Genomic DNA, 21,453 nt, shown 5'->3' on the forward strand with positions numbered 1-21,453 from the left:
CTGCAGTTGCAGAAATTAGCTTTGAATTAGAGCAATGAAAATTCCTCTGCAGTTAAATGATGCAAACACCTGACTATTTTTGCTGCTTTTATTACCAGTGATAGCACATGTCGGGATATCACAACCTCCATAAAGTTTTACTGCATTAAAGTTTCTCGTTCAGCATTCAGCTGCATTTCCAACCTCTGTTGCTTTGCAAAAGAATGGGAGATAACACTTAAAAGCCTTTCCACATGCCTCTGTAGCAGGTTACTGTTACATGTGTTTTATGCATGGAGCCAGGCAATTTACCTCAGTGAAAGACCACGATGACCATTCCAGTGGGCTGTTACTGTTGATATAGAAAAACTTTTTTATTCAGCTCCATGTGAGCCCAAGTTTCAGTCTGCCATACTAAGATTGGGAGGAGGAGGTATCCAATCAAAAGTAGCCAGCTGAATGAAGCTGAGTTTCATGACTTCTGGCCAGTTTCTGCCTTCATCCCATCCATTTTCCAGTGTCTAACCAGATGCAAACTTACCCAAAGTGGAGTCTGCATGGGGTTAATAGGGTGCTGCAGACAGCAGAACCTTTTCCTGCTGCTGAAAAGCCAGAAAAAAGGGGAAAAGAAAAGGACTGAGCAGAAGGATTAGAAGCTGGGAGCATCTCCTTCACCCAGGTTATCGTGGAGTGACAGGGCTCAAAGAAAAAGAAGGGGGTAGCAGGCATGGGGGGGGGGGGGGGGGTCACACATTAAATTGTTGGGGGAGGGAGCTTGTCCGGCTGGCAGGGCTTTTCTAGCTGGAGGAAGAAGGGATCTCTCTGCCCTATGTGGGAAGTGTAACCACCGTGCCTTGCTCTGCTCCTCACAGGACACTGCTGTCAGAGGAGAAGGCAAGGAAATAAGACCAAATCCCTCCCCATCCTTTGAACAAGGTATCATGACTAGTTAAACCCAACTAGGCCTGCTCCCCTGGAGCGACGCTGAGCGAGCAGAGATGCACACAGATGGTGGGGTTGGCTGAGGCCTCCAGAACCTGGTCTCTTACAGACCCTGCCAATGGCAGACGCTGTGCAGCCAGGTGACAGCAGCAAAGGGGACAGGAGTGAACTGGAAGAAAAAAATAATGAAACCTCAGAAAATCAACAGAGAGAAAATGACACCTTTTCTTGCCAGCCTACTTCTGAGAAAGCAGGGTCTACCTTATTTTGCTGCAGAAGCCACATAAGAAAGAACGGACTATTTAGGTCCCAGCTTTCAATCAGGTAACTGCAAGTGGGAGCAGGTTTTGATGATGGAGAGACTGGAAACAAGCATCTGCATGGACATCCTGGTAATATCTGCAGCCACACACAGTGTTCTCTACCACGGACCCTCAGACTTGTCATTTAAACTGAAAGACACTTCTTTTCATCTGGGCCATTAACATCTGCCACCAGACAGAGCAGCTTGTCCTACATTTTCAAAGGAGATCCAGCTGCACTAACTACCCAGTTCCCTCCAAAAGCCACCACTGAATATCAGTGCCAGTCTCACAATAAACATTTTAACTTCATTAATACTTAATAACATTTCTGAACTTCTGAGTGAAAGCTGGGTGCTGATGTAACCAGTCTTTGCACACTCATCTCTAAATTGCACAAATTTTAACATAAAATAGTCTCTGGAGTTTTAAAAAAAAACACTTAAATCACTGCGAGGAACATAAGAAAACCTTGGTACTGAGAAAAAATAATGTTTAATAGGAAAAGTTAATCTGCATATATAAAAACAAAACCACAAAATACAACAGAATTAAATGATGCTTTCAATGATTGCAGTCTATAAATATATGTACAGATGTGTGCATGTAAGTATTTTATATAACTATAATATTAATGCCAGTCAATAGATAATGTACACTCATTAAAATGCAGTAAAATATAAATTTTTTACAGACAGATTTATTGACTGTATGTAAGAAATTAAAAAAAAAACCAAACACCAAGCTTATTATCATTCAAACATAAAGACTGCAAAAGAAAGAAATGCTAACACTTTCCACAGGACCTAAAAATGTAAAATCAATGCAGTTTTGCAAGATGAAGCAGAATAGTATTTGTTTGAAGATATTCTATCTTGCCATTGTATTGGGAACGAAGGCTGTGGAAAAGGTCAGACAACTGCCTTTGTCTCACACAACCCATGTCAGCAGAGATTGGAACAGAATGCTTTCAGATGGAAAATATTGGTTGGTTGAGGAGGGTGAAAAAACCTGTATCTAATATAGTAAAGTGAAGCAGGTCAGGTTCTCATGAAAAACAGTTTTCATCTGCCCAAAGCTGTAGTCCAAATTAAGTGAGCACAAATCCAAGTGAAGCTCTGGGTACTGATGTTTTTCAGCATCACACATATTGCCTGGACCATCTTCCAGAACTGAAAACCAGCAGGGTTAAAATCCTGTAATCTTGTGTACATTCACTCTCTTGCCAATGTACTAGCCTCATCAAAGCAGTCTAATGTTTATTGGAGCACACGGGTTCTTTTAAAAGAAGTCCTCTTCTCCCTACTCTCTAACATTTTTCCCTTATTTCAAAGCTGTCCATGATCTCTTTGAAGCAGGAGTCTTCCTCTAGAAAATCTTGAGAATCTGGGGGTTAAGGATTTTGTTGTCTCTTCTGCTGAAGTAACTGCATTGGTGAGAGGCTGTGAAATTCTTTGCTTTGACCCAGTGTTGTGGTGATCATCCATCCTTCTGCTGCTCTGGTCACTCAGTATCTGCTCTGTGTCCTAAAGCCCCTTGGCTCCCGTGATATTCCATACTACAGAGAATTTTTAGACAAGAAAAGAAGAGAAATAAGGACTCACAAAGATCATCAAGTCCAACATTTGCATGAATGACCCACAACCTTGGTGTTATTACCTCAAACTGAGCTAATCTCCAGCCTCTGCTTCCTCCACAGCTCCCTTGCAGAATTCAAGGATAAAATAGGCTTTTTTTTTTTTTTTTTTTTTTTTTTTTAGGTCATGCCTTCCACATAATGACACACCTCTTCTGACCAGGCTCCCCTGGGCCACAGCAGTGCAAAAGCTGTTCTGTATTATTCATGGCACTTCACACCTTTCCCCTCTGCAATGTTGCAGCAGCTGCAGATGCTCTTGCTGTGAACGAGACAGCAGCAGCCAGGTGGGAGGACACAAACCCCTGGGCATCAGTCCCAGCTTAAACTGACTGCGAATCTTGCATGAGGCTGCAGCTGGGAGGTGCCTCTGCAGCACCTGTTGACTCTATAGCAGCCTAAAAGAAACCCAGGTGGTAGCAGCCTGTGATGCTTGCAGGCACAGCTGTGCTGAGGGATGAGTTCGGCCAGCGCAGACAAATATCCTATGATGCAGCAGACCACTGGGCACCCAAGCTCTTGCTTTGACCCTTGCTTTTCACATATTCCTCCTTTGGTTCCAGGATGACTATTGGGGCTTTAGAAAGGCCTTTATGAGTGCTGATCTCTGCATGGAGGAAAATTGCTGTATTCAGACATTTTTTTTTTCAGCTGCAGCTACAGTTGTTTGGGTGCCTTTATACTACTTTGACCTTCTAGTCCAAGGGAGGATGTACAGAGGCGAGCTTAGGTTCCAACAATGTCTGCAGCCCATAATGCTACTGTTCAGGGATTCCGTTCCCACAGGACTGTGTGAAACACTTACCAAATCATCATAATCCCTCTCTGGAAAATGGTCTCTGTTAGTGGGATGCATCTCATAGGGGTTGTTGGGCTGATATCCTGGGTTTGCGTGGCCAGAAGTGGTCTGCACCCTGGGGAACATGGTTGGTCTATCCTCAGAGGTATTAATGTCGGAATACCCTGGCTTTATCAGGCTCCTCTTCTCTGGATTTTGTTTGTGTCTTGCTCTTCAGAGGAGATGAAAGAACAAAGAAGATTTTAAAATACTATTTAGACTACTTACTTATTAAATCCATCTTACTGATTTGTCCACTCCCACCTTATTTTGAATTCTCAGTCCCATTCTGAAGTATGCACAGGTTTTTATAGCCCACCTAGTGCAAAACCCTTATGGTGAACACAAAGCAATGCAGTCTCTATTGAACTTTAAGAATTTCTTACCTGACTGAAACAATAGAGACTGCTATCACTAAACTCAGGATAACTGCTCCAAGCACTGTGCCCACTATTATAAGGATGAGTTCAGTGTCTGGGGGAAAAAAAAACATCAAACAAGAAATGTGTCAATTAATATCTCACAGTGGATATTGAAAAATGAGGGAGGGAGGAAAGAAAGGTAGGAAAGGAAGAAAAGAAGGGTAGGAAAAGGAAGGAAAGGAATTTATTTCCAGGCTCCTGGTGCTTACAACATTTTGTGGACACACAAAGATGTACATTAAGGATCTGCATTAAAGACCATCTCTGTGGATGGCTATTTTGACTTCAGCTCTAATTCCTAATGCTATGCACTGAATGGTTTTACACATAGTTATAGGCAAGGGACAGGAACAGCTAGGAGGATGCAGGGTTTTTTAAGCTCATATTGATGCTAAATTGTGTAGTTAGGTGTCAAATAGGGTCTTCCCATGCCCTAGGCACATAGAGCAACAGAGAAATTTCACTTTTTTTCTCCCTAACATTTTCCTGCTATAAATGCAGAATGGTGGCACCCCTAAAGGCTACTACTTTTTTCGTTGTCTCAGACAGATTAAGCATTATTGGGCATTTTTCAATTATTAGGTATTTTTCAAATTAAAAATCAGAAATTCTTATACTTACTGTCACTGCATTCCTCCCCAGAGTAGCCCACTGGACAACTACAGGAGGGAAAAAAGAAAAAGGGGAAAGAAAGAAAGAAAATATGATCTTTAGGGTCTCTTTTAATCCAAACCATTCTATGCTCACAAAACAGTAGTATATTTCCCCCTTTTGTCAGCAATTTCTCCACAAAGCGTGCTCATTACAGGTTTCTTCTTTAACCTTATCTTAATGTTAAATTATTTACTTTCATTAGAGTGAAACGATCTGAGATTTTCAGAGTGCTTGGTGATCTCAGAACTCAAAATTTCCGGTTCCCAGTCTGTAAAATGTTAAAACGACCTAGTTTTTCTAAAGAACTAAACTTTGCACATCTGAGCCACTTGGAATTGCCATGCAATGTCTTTAACAAAAGCTTCAGTATAAGGTCTATAAGGACTGGGAACTCTATCTTCCTCCCATGGTCGTTTCTTATATTTAAAAAATATCAATTTTATTGTAAGAAACGTTCTGTTTGCAACAGTAATAATTACAAAAAGAGCTGAATTAATGGATATGGGGAGTGAGTGTCTCTATCCACCAGAGTGGAGCACAACCAGTCACTCACTCGGCCTCACCAGCAAACACCGCTCTGTTCTGTTCTGATCTGATCCTGAGCTGACAGAAATAATTTCAGAGAGAAAACCAAGCAGGAACAACATAGGTCTGAAAGTTATCAGGAAACAGTGCCCTCTGACACCAGTGCAAACATTCCAGGGATTAGAGGCACGTCTTGCTCTAATGCCTGTTGCTTACTAAACACTCCAGCACAGGAGTTCCCATGGCTAAGCCACGCTGCTGGAGTAGTTTGTGTTTATGTGGTGAAGTACTTTATCCTCTTCACTGACTCACGGGTGACCCTGGCTCTCCCTGCCTTTCCTCCAAGGCGTTATGAGTGCACACAAAAGACTGATGCCAAGGAGTAAAAATGCCACAGCTCGTGACACCACGGGAGTTTGTCCACCTGCTGTCCCCCTTGGGCACCTCTCTGATTCACCTAGCTGCAGCCTGTTCTTCTGGATTGCAGCTGACCCTGTGACCGACGTTCTTCTCCCCTACCTCTGCCCACAACACAGGAACGCAATAAAAAGCCGAGTACTCACGCCACACAGCTTCCAGAGTCCTTTTTAAAGTTAGTCATGCATTTGCATGTTAGACCCTCTTCTTCATTTACACAGTACTTGTGTCCCGCTGCAGAACAGCTTTTACTGCAAACTGTATTTTCAGGGAGAAAAACATGTGTGAATTGTAGATAGGAGATTATTTTATTACTCTGGAAACATGCACACCCCCCTCTCCTGTGCTTTAAAGCATCAGAATGGCTTTTTTAGGACGGTACCTACGTAAAACAAAAACTGAAATATAAAATCACAAAACCAGAAGTAAACAGGCTGTGTTTAAAACCATCCAACTTCATTAGAAAGGAAATCTGGCTATGCTGCACCTTCCACAGGCAAGCAATGGCCTGAAGTTTGATCTCACAGTAGATGATCTGCATGGCAAGCTGTATCACTTTAAGACAAACATGGGACCACAAAGGCCTACACTGGATCACATCTCACTAGGATTTATTGCAACCAGTTTTCATAACTTTATCATAGATTTTTTAATTATTTGTTGTTTTTCTTAAAATCTTACATCTCTGACATTGTTTTTTTACTTCTGTAGTGTGAAAATTTTAGTTTCCGTAAGAAGAAAATAATGTATTTTGAAGAAAATTCGGTACATCACAGGGCTTTGGAGGGTAGCTAAAATATAAACAGGGCACTCCCTAAAAGACTCAAAACAAGAAAGTAAATAAAACCCTAACAACTAACAGTTCCCAAAAATGACAGAAATCATTCTTCTCACAAAAGCCTGTCTAAATCCAGGTAATGCAAACCTAGAATTATGAACAAGGGACAGAGCCTTAACAGGTCATTGTAGTGTATCATGAGACTTCCAGTTCTGCCAGCTACCTTCAAGTAACGTGTAGAATTTATTCCCAAAACATGTCCTAGCAGAGACGGCTGTAAGTATAGGATTCAATTTGTTCCATCCTTTATCTGTTTAGGTTTCAGTTCTTACCAGGACTCTAACAATGCGTTTAAGGACTTGCCTACTCACTGGTTTTGGTGATGATTTTATCAAGTTTTAATAATTTATTCTACTGGAATAAAATTATAGATTTGTTCAAAGTGAAACATGAGGATGTCTTTCTATGACTTTCTTCACAGGGTGCACATTCCCTGATTTTTAGAGGTCAGCACATTTGCCCAGCACCCTTCTCAAAAGGAGATTAAGATAGGGAATAAGAGATTAAAACAGGTCAGCCTTTCAGGAATAGATAAAGCAGCAAGATTCTTACCTGAACAAGAACGATCATCCCATTCTGTCTTTTCCAAATCAGGTTTGCATTTGCATTCTGGAAACATGGCCCTTTGACACACTGTGGTTTTAGTATCACATCGATAAACTTCACAAGGGTCTGCCTCTTTAAAAGAGAAACAGGGAGCAAACCTGAATGCCCTTTCATGGAAAGCAATGCACTTGCCCAGTAAATCATAAACTAATTATTTAGTAATTCTAAACAGAAAAAAATATAAGTCTTTCTCTTGGCACGGCAATATCACAGTCTTTCAGACCAGCCCTTTTTTTTCTCCCCGCTCTTTACCAGTTAAGGTCCTGTTTCCATCACAGCTTCTGACCTTCTCTTTCTCAGCCTCCTACAACTACCTCCAAACCTTCCTGGCTCCAGTCTATGAAAACAGACATTCTTCCTCTAAGTGCACATTCTGAAAACTTTCTGACTCACCTTAAAAAAAAAAGACCTACAGGGAAAAACCTTAACTATTGTCCTCTTTTTGTTTTCACAACTGAAATGTGAGACCCAGATCCCATACAGTTCTAGATAGATATAAACATTTATGGGCATGCAGCTCATTTCATGAGCAGCATTAGTATCCTGTTTGCCCAGCATGTTGCTCTTTAGATCCATGTCCTTGTGGTGGGAATGGTTTAAAGACCTCAGTGCATGGCATGCTATAGAGGGATGTGACTGCATTGGTGCCTTGGGAGCTCTCAGTGGATTCCTATTTCCTTCTCATGGCTGAGGCAGATACAGTCACCTTCAGAGACCAAACTCAGGCTTTAAGCCATGAAGTGGATCCTTAATTATTAGCTAGAGCTTTTAAGAAAGCTGATTTCAAAATAGGAACTTAAATTTTTAAAAAAATTAAAAAGAGAAAAAAAAATCCTTATTTTAATTAGAAGCTCTTTCTCCCAGTATTCCACCTTTAACAATGCAAGACTTTACTGGTTTAGATCAAGTAATCCCTTAGTTCAGTAGCTCATCAGTGAGCCCTCATTTCAATTATCATGGCTTATTATGGGAGAAGTCTAAAGAGAGTTTTATCCTATTTTTCCAGTAAAATACTAGCTTGTTCTCAGAAGCACAATATATATCTGTATATATTTTATCCTGATTTTTCCCATTTCTTAACACTCAGCAGGTTAAAACCACCACACGCCATTGCTTACCAGGGAATAAATATTTTCCTTGTCTTTTTTACACAGGAAGTAGGAAGCCTTGATAAGACAAAAGAGCCTAGAGCAGAATGGTTGAATCTTCAAAATTACCCAAGATTGAACATTCAGCTCCTTAAAATCAACAAGGCTTATGATTTGATGGGCTCCTATGCCCACAGAAATTTTCCAACCAGGTTTTAAGAACCTTTGTTTCTGCTGATTAATTACTTCTCTAGCAAGGAGTTACATACCATCATAAATATAAACATAGGACTGGTTATCCTTTTCTATTGCAGATTCTATTGCAAACTTAACTGACTTCTCATCTTCACTTGAGTCCTCCTTGAACACGTTTGTCACTGTTACATTCACTGAAACAGAACTTCTGCTTTCTTGTTGAGATCTGAAAAGGACAGATAGTACCATTTTAAAGTTTCACATAATCCATATGGATAGCAAACCAGATGCAAAGATGAGAGAAAATTTCTGCCAAATCTCCCTCTCTCCCCCAGCTTCTTTCTTCCCATGATGTAGGTAATTGCCAAGAGACCTGAAAATGAGCATAAGTCTGGCTCAGGAATATATTAACAGCCATCTTTCCAGTAGGTCCAGGTGTAAATAGGTAGCTGCTGGATTTAATAACAACATTGCTCCTTTGTGTGCTGTTGATACACAACTGACATCTCTAACTCGTTTAACCCCAAGCCAGCTGCAGTGTGAAGAACCTCATCTGTTAGACCCCAACTTTCACATGCTTCCATCAGCCTGTGGTGTCATCCAGGCACAATGTGGAGAACGCACCCTGAAGTGTGGTGAAGATAATTTCAGGGTATGACCACAATGAATGCAGAAGGGTCTGTTTGTGATCTAGAGGTATCTGTGCAAACTACACACTTTCTAGGTTGAGTTCAGCACACAGCAACCTCCCTGGCATGAGATGGAGAGCAGCAGTGACTGCCCTGTTCTTCAGCTAAACCTCATGCTGCCAGGATGCCTACACAAAAATCCTTAAGTGGCAGATTGCTATAGCTCCCTGAGGTGTCACAACTGCTCTGCTGGAAGTTACTGCCCCCACAACTCTGTTAGAACAACATTCTGCTTAGCTGCTTAATCCCTGGGGTGCACTGGAAGGGTTGACACTGTGTGCTAGTATGCCAGGTTTTGCTTCATGGGGGTTAGGAAACAGAGAAGCTGGCAGAGCTCTGGGGACAGTAACATGTAACAGATGGGGATGGGAAAAGAGGGACATCTCACAGGGTCTAGCTAGACCAGCAAAGGACCTATGCCCACAGCTACAGCCACCACAACCCATGCAGTGGCATCTTTGCTCAACCTGACATCAGGAGACACCAACAAATGCACAATAAAATGCATTTTCCATGTCTCCTGTAATGAGGGTGCTTTTTAAATTAAACTGGACTTCAAGCTGGGTAGCACTCCCAGTGGTAATAGTAACCTCAGGGTTAACTGTTAGAATTTCAGACATGTCAGATATCACAGGGACTGCTAGTTGCAGCACAGTGCTGTATCCTACATGGTGCTAGAAGCAGGACTTCCAGTGTGGAGCTGCCTCAGCCAGCCCATTTCACAGACACATTGGGGTAAAAATGGGGTCAGCATCCCTCCTTTATGGGGAAGCACTCTGAGCTGAACTCATCCCATATCTTCTAGTGAACTGAGAACTTCATGGGAAACGGATTAAAATGAGGTATGTGGAAGTATGTACTGTGCAAAAAACAAACCGGCAAACTTACTTAATTTCCACGATGGCAGTTTTCATATAGCCGTTTAGACTTTTTAAGGCCTTTGAAAACTATAAAAGAGAAAGAAATTGGAGTTCAAGGCAAGCAGAAACATAGACCAAAATCACATGAACCACTGAGGCTTCAGCAGTAACGTTTTAATACAGAATATGCTACTATAAGTACAAAGCAAAGTGATGTGTTAAATCCACCAGGCAAGGTATTGCAGAAGAAGAACAGTGGGGTGGTGCTGTAGAATATGGAAGAACAGGGAATATGGGAGGGCAGTGGGGGGATAGAGAATGAAAGTCAGGCAGTGCATTAGGGTTAACTGACTGATAGTTACAGACACCCCTGTGCAAACTCGTTGCTTAGGAGGGTGACTCCACAGCACCAATCTGTGTACAGGTAGGGGGGAAAGGGAGAAGTCGACCTCCTCACAGATGGCACCTGTCCCTGAGAGGCAGTGAAGTGGGATCATCAGGGGCCGATCTTGTGGGGAGAAGCACCGATGAAAGCATTGGGAGCTGAACAGGGTCAGAAGAAAAGTCACTGCTCTCCCTCATCCCATGTGAAGCAGGGAATACGCAGTGGAGGCAACTGCCTTCAACTGCCACACAAGCAGGAGGCACCATGAGAAGATAAGATCAATTCTAAGGTCTAATTCAACTGAAGAATAAACTATCCATCTTTCTTTGTAATAAAATTCAGATTATGTTCTATGCTGTTTTCACTTCTGCATTCTATTATGTATCTATTTTAGTCCTACATATGATGCTCTTCTGTAGCTATATCATGAAAAAATGCTGGACAAAAAAATTGAAAAAAAATTTTTAACATTTTGGAGGAACAAGTTTTGGTCACTTTCTGATTCAACATTCATAGTAAGCAATATAATAATATGCAGAAATTGATAACCATTTTTGATGATTCCTGATTAACATCTGGTGGATATTTTTTAATCAGATATCTGGTAGAGTTGCATATCTCTTCTTCCTTACTGCCAGAAAGAGAAATAAGCAAATCCACTTGTTTCAACCTGGCAGTATAAATTAAACTGATCATCTTATTTCTTCAGGAAATCTATTACCAGATTTTATGTATAATCATAGAATTATGAAAAATGTGCAATATTCAATTCACTAATAACATTAAAATAGTAGTACTGGCAGACTTATGGAAGAGGCTGAATTTAAGTATTTAGACAGCTGGACAGCCATTCGGAAAAGTTTGTGCTGTCTGGAATCAATAATTTTCTTTAAAAAAAATTGAAGTTGTTAATTTTTACTCATACCACTGAGTATTATTGAGCCTTCTGCAAACAGAGGAGATCAGAAACTCAGTAGGCTGGAAACCTTCTTTCAGCCCCATTGTATCTGGAGAGGGAATGGTGGAAGATGCAGAGCAATCTATGTGATAACTCCCCAGAATAGAAGCAGTACTAAAAATGCAGATATTACTTCAGGGATTCCCTCCACTTCAGCAAAAGCCATGATGTCCCCATCTGAGGGCAAATTCAAGTCTTTCATAAATAGGTCTAAACTAATGTGAAGCATTCTTAGAAAGAAGTAGATCTCTTGTAGAGTGGAACTTTTCAAGGCCCCACATTAAAGAGAGTGTGTATCCTCTCTGTCTGCATGACATCCAGTATGGCATCAAATATATGGGGGGGGAAAAAAACCATTGTCACTCACAAATTCTGACACATTGTTGAACAGCTCTTCATACTCCAAGGAATTTACAGCTTGAAGACTACCACTGTAAGGTGTTTTCACTGCAATGTTCGCTGGAAATACTTTCCCTGGAATGAGAACAGAGAGTGTAAATTAGAAAGCATTCAAGAAAATCCAGTTTCACCTTGGAGTTCTCCAGCCTTCAGGGATGGGAAAATACAATACAGAAAAAAAATGAGTGTTATTTTTCATATACAGGAGGGATCAATAGAGGACAAATCAATTCAGTCACAATGGGGGATGTACTTTGGCTGCCAGGGAAGAAGGCAGGATCCTGGGCCCAACCAATCTATCCTGGTTATGAAACTGAATAACATTAAACTATTAGCATGACCTGAAGCTAAAAGACTCTTTGGGAGGTGTTACAGGATTTAGTGAGAAAAAATGTTTATTAAGGACTCCAAATTTGCAGCTATTAAACAGCTAATGTGGTTTACTGTGGTTTACAGAGAAAGTAATTCAGAATCGACCAGCTTCTTAAGCTTCACAAGTAAATTTGAGAATCCTGCTTGCTGATTCTTAAATAAGAAGCCCTATTTTCTCACATGCTTGACCTTCAGAAGCATTTCAGAGATGCATTTCAACAGGACTCTGATGAGTGTTTAGCAATGGGGAAAATCAATCTGATTGTTTACAGGTCTTCATAAGTTTGGTCCTTTTTAAATCATTGCCATTAATATCGATGTCAGGTTTATACTTGTATTTCTTTCCTGCTTTTCACTCATTTCAATCTCCAGCACCCGTGACATTCACCTTCTTTTCCTAGAACATTTACCTCTTTGGCTGACACTGATTTGTGAGATAGCAATCTAGGTCATTGTAGGAGTGGCTGTCTGCAAAGCAAGAAATCACTCAGCAGTCACTTTTCCAGTCTGATTGTGTATGCAATTATAACATGAAAACAAGCTTTATGGGAAGCGAAATTCACCTGAGCAGGTAACTAAAAACGTTGATGCCCTTCTGCAACTCACCTATGTAACAATTCTTATCTCTGTAGTAGAATCCATACTTGCATTCACAAGTAAAAGTGCTATTTAAGGAAATACATGTAGCCGAATTTCTTCCACAAGGATGTCCATGGCAGAAGTCCACTGATACCAAGATGAAAGACATTGACGTTAGGGTTTCTGTGAATTTTTGCAATAGCCAGTTCATATATAAAGTAATTCATATATTGAATAGTTCATATATTCTACTAAATATTAAATATATTAACTATATTAAATACAGTTCATCCTTCTACTAGAGGAATCTACCAGGTATGTTTTAGAGAGTATAAATGCAATTGCAGATCATACAGCTATATCTTGCATGTTTAATATGTAGTAACTGTTTTCCCTACACAATCTAGCAGGATATCACAGTGAAGACATGGAGTATGGCTGAAATTCATTATCTGTCACATTGAGCATTCACAATTCAACTCCACTTAATACAACTAAAACCAAATCAAAGAAAGAAAGTATATCAAGGCTTGCCAAGACCAGTGACTGTTAGAAAGACAGACTACAATAGCCTGTATGTCTTTAACACTGCACAGGTACATACTTGCCTCATTATGATGGTGTCATAGCACTGTTCTCTACTGCAGACACATTAATAAAATGAGGGCTCCAAAGTGAATCATAATAGTATATTTTCTCAGAGTAACTATATATATTCTTTACAGGTTTAGAGTATGTATTTTATATCTATACATAATTTAAGTGGTTAATAAGTAACTAAAAGTTATATTTCTATACATCTTATATATAGGATGTTAATTACAGTTCTCGTCCAAGACATCAAATTCTGTTTTTCACCCTGCCTGGCTTTTCACACTTCACTCCATAAGTACATTCTCATAGATGAGACATTTTCTGTGAAATGGGGGAAAAAATAGGAATGCTCATTCATAGCCCCAAAGGTAAAAACACTAAAAGAATTTTCATTTCCTGTAAGGTTCATTTCCAAATATTTTTTTCGAGAGAACCTAGTAAAGCCAAATTTCTTTTTCCTGATTAAAAAGATCCCAGGCAGAAAGCAACAACAATTCTGAACTCCTCCAAACAAATTTGACTTGCAGCAAAGGCCCTCAGGGAAGAGTGGTGGGGAGAATAAGCATTAAATGGAGACACTTGGCCTACACTGCACGAGCCTACTGGGATGGAGGACAGTGGGGTATGGAGAGCTCCTGGGACAGACACATGCACAGTGCCCCAGACAGTTCCTGGCCCCAGCCCCATGCCTGGGTGTGCCCCAGCTCCCTCCCGGCCCATGCTCCAACAGCCTCAGGAACAACTCCCTGCAGGGCCAGGTCAAGGGCTGCCCTGGGCACCTCTTTGCATGGATCATTTTGTACCCCTGCCTGCAGAAGTAGGCAAAAAGCACCTAGCACAAAAAGAGCAGCCTCCTCCGATCTTCCCCAACACATTCTCCTTGCAGCAAAGGCCAGCAGGAAAAGAGAGAAGTGTGGAGGGTATTCGTGGCCACTATCTGGGCAGCTTTGTCTCTTCTGGAAGAGGAATATGGGGAACCCAGGCAGGGGGACTCCTTCCTCTCTGAGGGGGTTACAGAGCTCCCTGGGATCTGCTTACACCAAGCTGTCCCAAGAAGATGTTGCCTGAGAATTTTTGCTCCTTACCTGGAGGTCCTGAAGTTGGCGTCTCTGTTGGCTCAGAAGTTGCTTCACTTACAGCACTACTTTCTGATGAAGGGAAGAGACATGTCAGCACTGCCAAGGACTGTCTGTTTAAAAAGCTTTGGGGAATTCCCTGTGCGTGCAGGACAACCTCTGAGAAGGGAAATGCTGGGGGATCCTTGTCGGGCTGAGTACTGAGTGGCCAAAGCCCTGAGCACCCTTGCCCAGCCTCTTGGCTCTCCCTGGCTGAGATGCCTCTCTCATCTGATGTCTCCATGACCCCTTGTCCCCCAGTGGCACCACTTGAACACAAGGACCTCACACACATTGGTCTGTCCACAGCTTATCTGTGCTTTATGGCCAACAGCTGTGTTGGCCAAAACTGTCACTTCCAGCAGCAACCAGCCTCAGGCACAGCTCCCTGCAGGATCTGCTCATAGGATTCCCCTGGGCATGTCTGCAGGGATCCCCTTCTATCCAGGCCTGAGGCAGGAGACAACGGTGCCAAGCACAAAAGGAGCAGCTCCCTCAACTCTTCCCCAATGCTTCCTCCTTGCAGCAAAGAACAGCTGGGAAGGAAGGACTTGTGGCAGGTATTCACAGCCTGATCTGGGCACCTTTGTCTCCCCTGGGAGAGGAACGCAGGGTAAAGCTCTGTGGGGGCTGCAGAGCTCCCTGGGACTGTTCCCAGAAGGGGCTGACGGAGGACTTTGCTCCTTACCTGTAGGTGTTGGGGTTAGCATCACTGTTGTGCCAGCAGATGTTTCAGGAGGAGGATCTAATGAAGGGGAAAGGAGAGAGAGGGCAGCACTAGGGAACTCTTTGCATGCCAGACAATTTATGTTCAGAAAAGTGCAGGGGTGAAATCTGTGTGTGGCTGAGCAGCCACACCTCTGGGCAGCCTTAGCTTGCCTTTTGTCAGTGCCCAGGCCTCGTTTGCAATTGCTGTTATTTTTCTCTCACAGTCCTTCTCCCACACCCTGCTTTTGGACTCTTCCTTCCCAGTAGCAGGTTTGTTCCCTCCCTGCCTCTCTTCTCCAGGTGACTAATGCTGAGTTGTGGGCTCACCACACTTTTCTCCCTGCAACACCTGGTGTGATCCCAGCAGGAGCTTTGACCCTCCTGGCTGGGGCTCCCCAGCACCAAGCTGGGAGTGGAGGATGACAGGCAGGGTCTGCTCCATGGCCCCCAGCCATGGGCCCTGACCTCTCCCTGCTGGGCTGTGCCCCAAATCCGTCCCTGCCCATGCTCCAACAGCCTCAGGAACAACTCCCTGCAGGGCCTGGTAAAAAGCCTGCCCTGGGCTTCCTTTGCACAGATCATTATGTACCCAGGCCTGATGAAAGAGGCAAAGGCAAAAGCAGGAAAAGAGCAGCCTGCTCAAATCTTCCCAAACACATTTGCTTTACAACAAAGACCATCAGGGAAAGATGGAAGAGCGGAAATTATTCACGACCAGGATCTGGGTAACTTTGTCTCCAATGGGAGAAGAACTGGGGAAAACCCAGGCAGGGGAACACCTCCCTGCTTGGGTATCTGCAGTGCTCCCTGGAATCTGGTTACTCCAAACTGTCTTCAGAAGGGGAAGCCTGAAAGCTTTGCTCCTTACCTGTAGGTCCTGAGGCTGTTGTATCTGCTGGCTCAGAAGTTGCTTCACTTACAGCACTACTTTCTGATGAAGGGAAGAGAAGAGACATGTCAGCACTGCCAAGCACTGTCTGTTTAGAAAGCTTTGGGGAATTCCCTGTGTGTGCAGGACAACCTCTGAGAAGGGAAATGCTGGGGGATCCTTGTGGGACTGAGTGACCAATGCCCTGAGCACCCTTGCCCAGCCTCTTGGCTCTCCCTGACTGAGATGCCTCTCTCATCTGATGTCTCCATGACCCCTTGTCCCCCAGTGGCACCACTTGAACACAAGGACCTCACACACATTGGTCTGTCCCCAGCTTATCTGTGCTTTATGGCCAACAGCTGTGTTGGCCAAAACTGTCACTTCCAGCAGCAACCAGCCCCAGGCACAGCTCCCTGCAGGATCTGCTCATAGGATTCCCCTGGGCATGTCTGCAGGGATCCCCTTCTATCCAGGCCTGAGGCAGGAGACAACGGTGCCAAGCACAAAAGGAGCAGCTCCCTCAGCTCTTCCCCAATGCTTCCTCCTTGCAGCAAAGAACAGCTGGGAAGGAAGGACTTGTGGCAGGTATTCACAGCCTGATCTGGGCACCTTTGTCTCCCCTGGGAGAGGAACTCAGGGTAAAGCTCTGTGGGGGCTGCAGAGCTCCCGGGGACTGTTCCCAGAAGGGGCTGACGGAGGACTTTGCTCCTTACCTGTAGGTGTTGGGGTTGGCATCACTGTTGTACCAGTAGATGTTTCAGGAGGCTCTAATGACGGGGAAAGAAGAGAGAGGGCAGCACTAGGGAACTCTTTGCATGCCGGACAATTTATGTTCAGAAAAGTGCAGGGGTGAAATCTGTGTGTGGCTGAGCAGCCACACCTCTGGGCAGCCTTAGCTTGCCTTTTGTCAGTGCCCAGGCCTCGTTTGCAATTGCTGTTATTTTTCTCTCACAGTCCTTCTCCCACACCCTGCTTTTGGACTCCTCCTTCCCAGTAGCAGGTTTGTTCCCTCCCTGCCTCTCTTCTCCAGGTGACTAATGCTGAGTTGTGGGCTCACCACACTTTTCTCCCTGCAGCACTGGCTGTCAGAGCAGGCTCTAAGGGGTCCCATCCCCAGGCACACAGCCTCTGCACTCAGCACTACTGGAGCATCCTTTAAAACTCCATCCATACTCCTCCAGAGCAGTGGAAGAATGACTGCCTTTGCTAACACACACTCCTGTGCTGTAACAGATTCATGTGGACACTGACAGCAGGCCATTTCTGTTCCAGGAATGCTTCTCCTGCTATATCAGCAGCACTATGTAGACCCATCAGACAGTGCAGAGCCTGCACATGTGTATTCCTCCACAGAGGTGTTTGGCTCCCGATCATTCGGGTGGAAGTCAGATGGACACAATCTTTCCCAATGCTGGTCTATTGTGATGGGGAAGTGGAGTGCTGGCAGGAGGGTTGGGCTCATGCAAGCCCAGCATGGAGCAAGAGCTGAGGGACTGGGTAGGTTCCCCCTCCTCGGGGGGATTGCAGCAGGAGCTTTAACCCTCCTGGCTGGGGCTCCCCAGCACCGAGCTGGGAGTGGAGGATGACAGGCAGGGTCTGCTCCATGGCCCCCAGCCATGGGCCCTGACCTCTCCCTACTGGGCTGTGCCCCAAATCCCTCCCTGCCCATGCTCCAACAGCCTCAGGAACAACTCCCTGCAGGGCCTGGTAAAAAGCCTGCCCTGGGCTTCCTTTGCACAGATCATTATGTACCCAGGCCTGGTGCAAGAGGCAAAGGCAAAAGCAGGAAAAGAGCAGCCTGCTCAAATCTTCCCAAACACATTTGCTTTACAACAAAGACCATCAGGGAAAGATGGAAGAGTGGAAATTATTCACGACCAGGATCTGGGTAACTTTGTCTCCAATGGGAGAAGAACTGGGGAAAACCCAGGCAGGGGAGCACCTCCCTGCTTGGGTATCTGCAGTGCTCCCTGGAATCTGGTTACTCCAAACTGTCTTCAGAAGGGGAAGCCTGAAAGCTTTGCTCCTTACCTATAGGTCCTGAGGCTGTTGTATCTGCTGGCTCAGAAGCTGCTTCACTTGCAGCACTACTTTCTGATGAAGGGAAGAGAAGAGACATGTCAGCACTGCCAAGCACTGTCTGTTTAGAAAGCTTTGGGGAATTCCCTGTCTGTGCAGGACAACCTCTGAGAAGGGAAATGCTGGGGGATCCTTGTGGGACTGAGCGACCAATGCCCTGAGCACCCTTGCCCAGCCTCTTGGCTCTCCCTGGCTGAGATGCCTCTCTCATCTGATGTCTCCATGACCCCTTGTCCCCCAGTGGCACCACTTGAACACAAGGACCTCACACACATTGGTCTGTCCCCAGCTTATCTGTGCTTTATGGCCAACAGCTGTGTTGGCCAAAACTGTCACTTCCAGCAGCAACCAGCCCCAGGCACAGCTCCCTGCAGGATCTGCTCATAGGATTCCCCTGGGCATGTCTGCAGGGATCCCCTTCTATCCAGGCCTGAGGCAGGAGGTAAATGTACACATTTCTCTCACCACACTTTTCTCCCTGCAGCACTGGCTGTCAGAGCTGGCTCTGAGGCATCCCATCCCCAGGCACACAGCCTCTGCACTCAGCACTACTGGAGCATCCTTTAAAACTCGGTCCATACTTGTCCAGAGCAGTGGAAGAATGACTGCCCTTGCTAACACACACTCCTGTGCTGTAACAGATTCATGTGGACACTGACAGCAGGCCATTTCTGTTCCAGGAATTCTCCTTCTGCTATATCAGCAGCAGCAGTATCAAGACCCTCTTTCCCTTGACTACACCTTTATGCATTTATGACAGTATCCATTTTTTTGATTCTTTTTATTACTTCTGTGTCATCAATATTTGTGAATAAAGGGAAACCTGGCTGATATCAGCCAAATGATGAAAATAGTTCTTCACGCTTCAGTTTCAGCCTTTGGTATTGCTTTTACTCTTCCAAAATATTTTAGTTATTTATTTTAAAGTTGTTGAGTTTTGCTTTATTTAACCTATGCCATTCTCAACTCTTGATATAAAGAATGAGTTTAGGTTTGAGGGGTTTGTTTGTTTTGTTTTTTCTAGATAGAAGAATAACAAATAACAATCCAGTCTTGCTTATAAATATATGATGCTGACAAAAGGCCAGTTTGGATGATGTAATCTAACTTTAATCTGAATTAGTTAAGTATTATTATTAATTAACCACTTATTTATGAGTTAGGAATAAACTTACTTATTCTATGTGAATGCTGCTGCAATCATAATTTTATCTAAAGCATTAAAAGCATGGAGCTGAAAGACTGATATATTTGGGGCTAAAATCCATGTCACTACCACACTCTGCACATCTCAGCAGGCATTTGAAAAATAGACCCCACTTTTCTGGAGCTTTACAGGGCTTTGAAAGTCCAAATTGAGGAAAATCTTCTACACTTTTTTTCTGAGGGTTAATGTATCTCACATAGAAAAGACACATGCAAAAGACAAGTAATCCATTAGCCTTCTCTAGGTGAAGGGGAAACATGAACAATTGTGCCTGTCCCTGCCCATTCTCCTGCCTCCACTGGTCATTGAGTTCTATAAACAGCATTATTTGTTGCCCAGTTCATGTAAATGGATGTTTTTCCTATAACCATAATAATATGAATCTCTGCTGGCCACAGGCAATGGATGTTAGAACAACAACCTGTCACAAAGCTAGTGCTTTTTTACAGCTGTTAGAGCTGGGAGGCTCTGGCTAACCATAGTCCTGGAATACCCTTTGGACTCAGGAAGAACAGCATCCGTGGTGCCAGCAGAGTGCATGAGCTGCAATTGAACCTTGTGGATAGGCTTGACAAAGGTAACCTGGGCAAAGGTGGCTAATTTATGGCTCTGTGTGCCTAGATCTAACCTTCTGTGTACAGAAACAGAATGTGTTAATGGGCTTGGGCATTACCACTGTGATAAAGAAATGGATGTTACCACAAGGTTGTACAGAGACATCTGGCTGCTGAGCAGGGCAGGGCCTTTGTCAGTATTATTCAAATGGACACATCCTGCAAATCTTTTACAATGTTTGCTTAGAATGAAAAAGGTTTCTGGGCAGATCTATCCTGATGCAAAATCTAATCAAGCGAAAAACGGGTATTGCTTTCAGTAAGTCTTGGCACAAGATTTTTCACATCTTGCTGTTACCTACAAGCCCCCAATCAGAAAACCAACCAACTGACTGACAATCTTAAAGACTTCTATGCTTATGATTTACAGCTGAAAATTGGTCTGTAGCACACTGTGAATATTGCTGGAAATACATCTGTTCATTCACAGTAGTCAACAGAGACCCACAACTGTCCGCCACCAGTCGCAAGCTTAACAGGTCTTAATTTGGCTGATATCTCTGCAATTTTATCATCGTATTAGCTAGGACCTCCTGTCTCTCACAGATTCGAGTTGCTACAAAACTCTTCACACAGATGCTTTACTTCTGCTAATGTCTTCACCCCCTCATACCTCTCACTGAGTATCAGGAAAAGGCAAGTTTGGCTGTAGGCTCTGGCCCACAACTACCAATTTTGGCACAATGCCAGAAAATGTACTAAGTGGCTTAAGGAATGTCACCTTTAGTTTGAACAGACTGTGATGCAACCCTCTTGAAAGCTGGTGTTGATGTTTCCACTAATTTATTTCAACAGGAAGGAACAAAAGCTCTGTGAGCCAGCTCAGGGGGAGCTGCTTTCCAGACTGGTTGGTTAAGGAGCCTCTGGCCAAAAGGGTACTGGCGTGGAACAGTTGCACCTTTTGTTTTGACTGTAACAGAGCTTGAATTACCTGGGTTTAGTTTGAAAGTCCTGAAAACTGCTCTTGGAATAGGCTGAATTAGGTTAATCATAAGCACCAGTGATTTTCCATTGTTCTGCAAACAAGGAAAGCCATTGGCTTGCAGTGACATCTTTCATCATTAATTAATCAAAATCTAGACATGCTAAATTGTGTATCACAACTGGCTTCTCAACAGCTGCTGAAAGTACTAGAAAATCCTTTCACTGCCACACAATAGCTGCCTTGATAAATCACAAAACAGAAGATAGTGGTTCTTACCTTTCAAAAGGCTCAACACCAGGCCGAACCACACAGCGAGGAGCACAGAGCGTCTCATTGCCACTTCTGTTGCTGCTGCCACTTGCTGCTGAGCCTGAGAGAGAGTGCCTTTCTCTTCTGGCGTCAGCTCATTTAAGGTCCCAGCCACAGGTAGAGAGCTCAGCCCTGAGCTGACGTCATGGTGGCAAGTGGCAAATGATAAATTCAAGCGGTGTTTTTCTTCCTCCTCAGGCTGGGAGGAGATTTCTGGACCTGCAGCGTTCTTTCTTTAAGTCATAAATACTTGAAATCTGTTGACACAAGGAAGTTACTGCTAAATAAGCTGACATGGGAACTGACAGTGCATCAGCTATCCCCTGCCAGCTTTCCGTACCAGCTCC

General features: G+C 43.7%; 1 protein-coding gene across 2 annotated transcripts; it reads right to left on the reverse strand.

Annotated features, from left to right (window-relative positions):
* Positions 1 to 1,699: 1,699 nt before the first annotated feature.
* MUC13 (mucin 13, cell surface associated) lies at positions 1,700 to 21,156 on the reverse strand. Of its 2 annotated transcripts, XM_066190288.1 has the most exons (16): positions 21,074 to 21,156; positions 18,004 to 18,066; positions 16,686 to 16,739; positions 15,970 to 16,032; positions 15,082 to 15,138; positions 14,364 to 14,426; positions 12,712 to 12,831; positions 11,702 to 11,808; positions 10,020 to 10,078; positions 8,517 to 8,668; positions 7,106 to 7,231; positions 5,862 to 5,973; positions 4,741 to 4,778; positions 4,084 to 4,171; positions 3,665 to 3,869; positions 1,700 to 2,781 (listed from the first exon to the last, which is right to left on the reverse strand). In XM_066190288.1, exons 1-16 carry the CDS (start codon positions 21,129 to 21,131, stop codon positions 2,731 to 2,733), a joined length of 1,416 nt encoding a protein of 471 aa, XP_066046385.1. In that variant the 5' UTR covers positions 21,132 to 21,156; the 3' UTR covers positions 1,700 to 2,730. The 2 variants fall into 2 exon arrangements, with proteins under 2 accessions (XP_066046385.1, XP_066046386.1); XM_066190289.1 differs by lacking the exon at positions 18,004 to 18,066 and having other exon boundaries at positions 21,074 to 21,155.
* Positions 21,157 to 21,453: the final 297 nt, after the last annotated feature.

The sequence above is a fragment of the Chamaea fasciata genome, unplaced genomic scaffold (genome assembly GCF_029207755.1).
Source record: "Chamaea fasciata isolate MVZ Bird 193981 ecotype frontalis unplaced genomic scaffold, bChaFas1.0.hap1 SCAF_8, whole genome shotgun sequence".
Classification (NCBI taxonomy): domain Eukaryota; kingdom Metazoa; phylum Chordata; class Aves; order Passeriformes; family Sylviidae; genus Chamaea; species Chamaea fasciata.